This window comes from Geosmithia morbida, assembly GCF_012550715.1.
Source record: "Geosmithia morbida isolate 1262 chromosome Unknown scaffold_1, whole genome shotgun sequence".
NCBI lineage: Eukaryota > Fungi > Ascomycota > Sordariomycetes > Hypocreales > Bionectriaceae > Geosmithia > Geosmithia morbida.
The window spans coordinates 935545-943477 of record NW_023336188.1 but is presented as its reverse complement, the minus strand read 5'-3'; the positions used below and the strand labels follow the sequence as shown (position 1 = coordinate 943477).

At 52.2% G+C, this 7933-nt stretch overlaps 3 protein-coding genes across 3 annotated transcripts; 2 read left to right on the top strand and 1 right to left on the bottom strand.

Annotated features, from left to right (window-relative positions):
- Nucleotides 1-3243: 3243 nt before the first annotated feature.
- Nucleotides 3244-3954, top strand: GMORB2_1036 (uncharacterized protein; the record flags this gene model as incomplete). The annotated part of the gene is made up of 1 exon (XM_035463018.1): nucleotides 3244-3954. One exon carries the CDS (start codon nucleotides 3244-3246, stop codon nucleotides 3952-3954), a length of 711 nt encoding a protein of 236 aa, XP_035324442.1.
- Nucleotides 3349-4710, bottom strand: GMORB2_1035 (Vacuolar transporter chaperone 1; the record flags this gene model as incomplete). The annotated part of the gene is made up of 2 exons (XM_035463017.1): nucleotides 3349-4001; nucleotides 4530-4710. 2 exons carry the CDS (start codon nucleotides 4708-4710, stop codon nucleotides 3349-3351), a joined length of 834 nt encoding a protein of 277 aa, XP_035324441.1.
- Nucleotides 4711-5981: 1271 nt separating this feature from the next.
- Nucleotides 5982-6796, top strand: GMORB2_1034 (Tctex-1 family; the record flags this gene model as incomplete). Its single annotated transcript, XM_035463016.1, has 4 exons — nucleotides 5982-5993; nucleotides 6108-6146; nucleotides 6232-6306; nucleotides 6446-6796. 4 exons carry the CDS (start codon nucleotides 5982-5984, stop codon nucleotides 6794-6796), a joined length of 477 nt encoding a protein of 158 aa, XP_035324440.1.
- Between the last annotated feature and the right edge of the window lie 1137 nt (nucleotides 6797-7933).

Here is a 7933-nt window from a genome sequence, read left to right as displayed (position 1 = left end):
CATCCATCTCAAAACAGCTGAAGCTGTGCATCCTTGCTTGCCACGGTGTTGAGAGAGAAGAGGCGTAAGCACTCGAGGAAGAGGAGAGGATAGGAGAGAGGCAACTCGCACAGGCATCCATCAGCCATGGACGGGCTGACAGTGGTGGTGTGGTAGTTCTGGCCACTCACCACGCACGCCACGCACAAGCAGCGCCCCGGTCTAGGTCTTGTATGCTTAGTGGCAGCCATAGCCCCAGTGACAGTGACCCGGCACCTATTGACTACTGTACAAGTACAGATTACTCCGTAGCTATACAGCTTACAAGTTACAAGTAGCATAACATACTCGTAGCAGTCCCCGCCAGGCAATGGTCCACAGCCTATAGGTCCAGTAGGAGTGGGACCCTGGATGACCCACAACGCCACACACCGGTGCCCGTCAGTACGAGCGAGTACTGCTCGTACTCCTCACATGTACTCGTACTTGGCATCCACAAGTATTACACATGATGATGGAGGAAAACGAAGTATCGAGCGTGACATGCACCCGTACGAGTAGATTGTACATGTAATATTCCAATCAGGTTCGCGATCTCATCTCTCCGGCCGCACAGCACGGGCTGCCTCTTGGTGATATTATCATCGGCAACCGGCACGACCCAACGTCTGTACCGCAGCTGTATCTATGGATGCGGCCTGCACGTGCCCTGAACGCCGAAGGCACCCATGGGTCCTGATGGGTGATGGAGGATGGAGGACCGCGTGCTGCTTTACTTTGTCGCTAACAGCCTCTATTCGGGGCTAGGAAACTGTACGGAGCAGTGGTACCTCCAAGTATCAAGTCAAGACGCCGCCGATAGGCACGCTCGAATGGAACAACCGTCTCGGCCAACAGCAACGTCGGGATAGAAATAGCATCAATGAGCACCTACATGTATAGCACTGTGCAGCATGTACTGCAAACATTCTGCTGCGTCTCGTTCTTCTTCTGGAACTCCCGCCCTAGCACCGACTGGCGACAGGTCCTGAGCGTCGTCCCAAGCGTCGTTCCAGGTTAGTTCCCCCTCCCCCTTCCCCTCCATCCATCGGAACGCCTGGGGGACATACCCGGCTGGAAGTCTTGGGTCCTGGGACAAGGGGTGGGATCCGCTTTCTCGTCCCCAGGTGTGTTTACGGAGTATTGATACTCGTACAGAGTACGGAGCAATAATATGATGGAGATGATGGAGTGCCATCTACCTCTACGGCTGCGCCCAGGACTGGATTACGAGTGTGCTGTGATCCTGTACATGTGGCCTTGAGTAGGTGATACTCTGGAATACCCTCTCACCAGGAATCTGAGACACGGTTTCGAACCATCCCTGGGCGGTATCAATATTAGTATCGAGTCTATTGGCTATGCGGCGTGGTGCGGTTGATGGTCGTCACCACGGATACTGTCATCGCAACAAGCAGCAGATATCCCAATACCAGCAATACGTATACGAGACCAGTACGGCGTACACAAGTAATAGAATGGAGGAGAGTGCTTGTGCGTACCTATACTATCACATGTACGAAATATCAGTGGTTTTTAGTGTCTGGCCGTCGCCTATTCACATCTTCTCTTCGTTTACTCCGTAGTATTACTCGTTCAATACGAGCAGACAATGCAGGGCGTACATTTACAGCTACAGCCAACAATGGATACTATCCACGTCAACCATTCCCCACACACAAGCAGCTCGAGGTACAATTGATTGCTCCATGTATACAAGCTTGCCCCGTCAGAGAGACGCCGTTTCCGCGCTGGACCAAAGCCAGAAGCAAAGACATATTCCATCCGAGCTCTCTCTCTCTCTCCCTCCCTCTCTCCCCCTCTCTTTCTCTCACGCATCAGCAGCAGCTCTTCCGACCGGGAGTCAGCTCAGCCAAGCTAATAGCTCCCTTCTTAGTGCGCCCCATCTCACGGTCCAGACAGCAGCAAGTCTCCCGACATATCCCCAGTCTTCTCTTCCCTTCCTCTTCTTTTAAACATCTTCCATCCAGCCTAGAACAGCCGAGGTCCATACATCCAAATCAGTGCACCATCTAGTGGTAGGAGGGGAGAGAGGAGGGATGAGATGATGTGCTGCGGGCAAGCAAGGCCAGGACGGGAGAGAAGAAGAGAGCCTCTGTCACCCACTGCGAGTATCATTACCCTGCGAGTATCATTACCGGATAACGAGCGAGCAAATCCCCTTGATCAAGTTTACCCTCGACCCAAACCCCCCTGCATTCGATGGCCTGCCTCCCAGCCCGTCGTTGATCGTCTGCATGAGTCTTATGCAAGGTGAAAGTCTGCTGAGCTTACCTATTTGCTGTTAGCGCTCATACTGGAGCATTACGGTGTCGTGCTAGTATCATTGTGCTAGTAGTAGGCGTATTGGTATTACTCGTACAGGTCCTGTAGCATCTTATCATGACGTCTTCTTTATCTCATCACGAATCCTTTTCTTTCTTATTCGGGCCCCCTTTTTCCATTTTGAAGCGTGCTCTGTACTCTCTCTACCTTCTCGCCTTAACCCCCCCCCCCCCCCCCCCCCCCCCGAGTTTTGTCGCTCACTATCTCTTTGTTGTCTGGGGAGGAAAGCGTTTTTGATAAGACATTGCCACCGATCAGCATCATGTGGTCGCACTCGACGTCCGTTGGCAGACAAAACCCGCAGCATAGGCCCTTGGAACCTGATCTTTCTCCTTCTCTCCTCTCCTTCAAATAGCATAACCGACATCTCGACCAGTTTTTAAAATACTCATCATGCCATCACCAAAAGTACAATCCGCATGATGCCCATGTTTTTTTTTGCTGTAGAAAGGATGGGAGACGTCACTATTGAATAACTAACTGCGGGGCAGAGGTCCTTGCTGCACTCGTATGGGTAGGCAGTGGCAGTATTAACGTATGCCATGTCACAATGCACGCAGGTGGACATATCATGATGCCAATCTCGGTGGAAAACACGTCGAGCTGAGAAACAGTGGTACAACTCTTGTCATGTCTTCTTGTAGCAGATGGTTAGAAATGCCTAGACGTATGCGGAATATCAGATGCCAGTGTTCTGTAGGGTTTGCGATCCAGGGAGAAGCTCATTGTCTGTATCGATAAGATAATCCACCACGCCCGAACAGCGCATCCTATTTTTCCACCCTCTTTTGACGTCCCACCACCGTCATCACTAAACGGACCTCGACAAGGCAGATCCAGAACCGCCGGTGCATAGATCCCGGAAGAACAGGAAAAAAAATGGCCGAACCGCCCATACCCAAAAAGCGCAAGCAGGCGACAGACGCAAAAACAACAGCATCCCCACAAGCGAAAAAGCCCCGGCCGCAGCAGAATCCCACCCTATCAGCCCCCCACGAAGCCATCGCAGCAGAACTCTCCTCCAAATACGACATCCTTACCGCCTCGGTCATCTCGTCGACCGAGATACGCAAGCGCGTCATCTACGCGACCGGCCACATCCTCCAACCCCGCACCGACAGCAGCTCGGACGGAGCCGTCAGCGACAGGAGCAGGACGAGGAGCCGTGTAGTTCTGTTGCACTCCCGGCCAGCAGAGGCATGCAAGCTCATCACAATCGTGGAGCAGTGCAAGCGCGTACTCAAGGCGCAGGGGAGGCCGTGGTTCCAGTATAATCAGCTCTTCGAACTGCCGTCGGACGATGGTGCCGCCAAGAAGAAGAGGATGAAGAAGAGGGTGGACGTCGTGGAGGGGACGGTACTGGATGGGGCGAAGCAAGACAAGGGAGATGGCGATGATGAGGAACAGGACGGCGAAGACGAAGACGAAGACGACTATTTCGAATCGATGCAGACCAGGTTCGAGAACGCCGTGCTTCCGCAGAGGAGCGGGCGGGCTGTCAAGTCGATGAGGGTGTTCTTGTCGGCGGGGGCCGTGCCGGAGCTGAGGGCCAAGGACGGTGTTACCGTGCAGACGAGTACGGGCGCGTGAGTGACAGGGACGGCGGTACATGTGTATGTCGGGGCATCGGTTCATACCTGCGGTCTGGTTATCAGACGGATGGGTTGATATTGTACGAGGTTTGGGTCTGATACGGCGTTGATGACATTTGATACGATACCCTTTCTCTTCCCCTTCCAACAATTGGTACTCATAGCATAATCAGGCTGAACTAGATCTTGTAATTTCCATGCAAAAAAAAAGTAACTGAAATGATGAATGAGAAAGCTATCAATGGAGTCCAAAAAAAGCAGATGCGCGTGAAATCAATATACCCAAAAAAAAAAGATGTGAAGTTGCTCCTTGTGCCCTGCCGCAACATCTCGGCATAATACATCCTATATACTCACCATGACTTGCTCCCGTTCTTTTCAAGTCCTCGCCATGACTCTAGTCCTGCTCCAGTCCCTTTCATTTGTATTTCTTTTGAATCTTATCCATTTTTTCCCTGTCCCCTTCATGTTGGGTCGATTGTATTCCACAGAGATGGGGACGAGGCTGATCCACATCCCCCCCTCCCGCTCACTGCGGAAAAGAGCTGTAGCCGCAAGAGATTTATAGCTGACCATTCTTCTCCTTGTTGGAGCGGTCGGCGATCCTGAGGATGAAGTTGACGACGACGGCCAGCAGGAGCACGACGGCCAGGAGGGTGGGGCCGAAGCGATCGTCGAAGCCGGCCTGGCCTCTGACGCGGATGGACCTTGCCCTCCAGTGGTACGTGACGAGGGCGTATATCATGGTGAGCATGGCGACGGCGGTGAAGAGGAATGCCGAGATGAAGGCCGGGCGGTCGCCAAAGTTGAGCATGCCAATGGCCAGGGCCCCCAGGATGACGGTGAAGTTGAGCCACGAGAGGAATGTTCGTTCGTTGGCGAAGAAGACCTTGGGCTCGACGCGGGTCGGAAGGGCGATTCGCTTACCTGGGGTTCAGAGTCAGCATTTTATTGATTGCACACGGACGAGATATTATATTCCTTCCAGGATGAGATGAGGAGAGAGAGGCAGAGAGAGACAGGGAGAGACAGAGAGAGAGAGAGACGCACCCTGCGACGTCTGGAGAAGAGGCTGAGAAGACATGGTTCGTGGCTGGTTGCCTTCGTGATGAGGCTTTCCTCCAGATGATAAACAAAAAGGAATCGGTTCCAGAGTGATAGGAAATTGGTTTTGCTTGGGAGGAGGCAGAGAGGGGGGAGGGAAGAAGAAGAGAAAAAGAGTAGACAAAAGCCAAGAAAAAAAAGCATTCGAGGTTTCGGCAATGTTTTTTTTCCCCTCTGACGAGAACGCAAACCGAAACCGTATCTCCACTACGACGTACGAGTACAGCAGCGCAGCGATACTGTAATACTTTGTAGGCTGTTGTTGGAGTGTACCACGTGCGCTTCCTAGAAACAGAGTATTGGTTGTCGTGTGGGAGGCCTTGGGCAGCTTGGGTGCGTTAATTCTGTAGGGCAGCTTAGCCATACCAAAACTGTAGTGGTGGTGCTCTTTTTATTCTGTCCAGCCGGCTACGGCCAGCTAGTGCCACCCACCGCAAGTAAGGGACTCAGTCAGCAATCTGCTTGGGGGAGAGCCCCAGTGTCTGCCATGATTCCGTCTCGTTCGTCTCAGCGTCTGGCCTAAATAAACTCAGGAAGGTTACGTCGCATCTGATGAGAGAGGGATGCACCCCCAGAGATGGGATAAATAGTGGCACGCGATGTAGAGATTTAAGGAGTGGTCTTTGTATATTCACCCACGCGTTTATTCGGTGTATCGTGAACTCTGTAGCCTGTTGCTTTGTTTTCTTCTAGTTCACACTCGCTGTTCACGTTAGCCCAGCGCATCAACGCGCCCCTATTGCTACCTAGTGGACCGCCAGCTCTCCGTTTGTCTTTTTGTTGTGGGGTTCCAAATCGCCGTTTCTACCTCTACAACCACCACCACCACCACAACAACGACGACAATAACAACAACAACAACAACAACGTCTTGCCTTCCTCTCACCATCAACAACACTACAAATCCATAATACCGAAACCATGGCCACTCCTGTAAGTGATGACTCTACTTCTTCCTCTCAACAATAGGGGAAAAAAGAGAGAAACCCCCCAGATCCGAGACGTGCAAGCTGACCCTCTCTCTCTCTCTCTCTCTCTCCCAAACAGCCCATCCCCTTTACGCGCCTCAAGCAGATTGCCACCGATGTATGTTATTCGAACCCGACACGATGCAAATGGGAAATAGACGGAGACACATCAGTCGGATGCAGAGACTGACGGGAAGAAACAGGTGTGCAACAGCGCCATTGGCAGCGCCGAGTTCTACGACCATGCAAAGACGGAGCAGTGGAACTCGACGATAATCGTAAGGCTTTCTTCCCCTGCTCACTCTTTGACAGAGAGCATTCCTCTCCCTCCCTCCCTCCTTCTACTGCCCCGTACACCTTGGAAACTAATTGCTAACATTTCCTCCCCCTCCCCCCCCGGCCCTTTTTTTTTTAAAGAGCTCCATGCTCAAGGCTGTCATCTCCGAAGCCACACCCTCGGGTGCCTCAGCCCCCTCATTCAAGTTCGCCTGCAACAGCACCATCGTCCAGCACCTTGTGCCGACTTCATCGCTCAGCAAGTCGCGCGGCGGGGCCGAGTCAAAGGCCGAGGAACCTCACATCTCGACCAGCGCCGAGGGCGGCGCCACGGCCACGGACGGCAAGCCCCACGTCGGACGCAGGGGCATGCACAGCGCCACCGGGGCCTACTGGGACGAGAAGAAGGATGGCATGTGGACCTTTAAGTATGACGGGGGAGAGGGAAAGGGACTCGACATCGTCATCATGCTCATCTGGGTTGGCATTTGAGGGGGGATGGGCGTCGGTGGAAGAGGGGAAAAAAAAGAACATGAGTTTGCCTTGGTAATTGTGGGCGTGTTTTCTGTCTGGAGTAATATACCGCTTTTTTTTTCTTTCTGTCTCTTTCTTCCTCCTCTTCTTGTCTTTCTTTCTCTCCTCTTCATTTTACCATGAACGAGAGACCGATAATTAAATCATATTCTCTTCTCCCCAAGTTTGGGTGGAATACATCGAGCCTCAGGTCACGTGCACTGACGATGAGCGGTGTGGAATCGTTGAGAGCTGGCGTCATGATACAGCCGTCCGGCATCACCTGTGCTGCTGGTACGAAGATTGTCAAGTGAATATAGTGTGCATAGTGTGAACTACCATGTACCAATTAATGTGCGAGTACGAGGTGATGATGCTCCAAGTCGGGCCTCCCCTCCCCCCGCGTGTCAGTCCCCGCGTTGCTGATCTATCTGACTATCCGTCCTGGGACAAGATTGACAATAGCTGCAATAGAAGCGCGGGGAAGTGGACGGAAGTGTTCGTGTGATGCGGCCGAGATGCATAGGGTATGAGGAGATTAGTACTACCTGGTGTCTTTCTCTCGGAAGAAAGTCGCATACGCCGTTCCAACTTGATTTTGAAGAAAGCCTCTCCTACCAGCCATGAGAGTCAATGGCGTGAGAGGCGTTCTGGATCCGGACCGCCACTGGTCCACAGACACACAAGATGCCACCATCGACGCTATACATGTGTGTATTCGAGAATCAGCATATCGAAACGACTGATTCGTTGTAGAACTGTAATGCTTCTCGGTTGGCCACCCAACGGTACCTGATTGGCTCTCTTTTCTTCCTCGAAGCACCTTCGGATGAGGCTGATGGGAGGAGGGGGAGGAGGGGGGGGGGATGTGATGACCCGCTTATTGGCGTACAATGTAGGACGAGAATTTTCATCATCATCATTATCTGCTTCCCTTCCTTCTAATAATACCCTTTTTTTTGTATGAGGGAAAGGAGATCAAAAACAGTGATGGAGAATGATAGAAAAGAACTGGGCTGATGTAATGGTGTACAAACTTGAATAGAAATGGGAAGAAAAAATGGAGACATTCCAAGACCTTTTCTCCCCACCAACGTCATTTTCATGGCCCTCGTT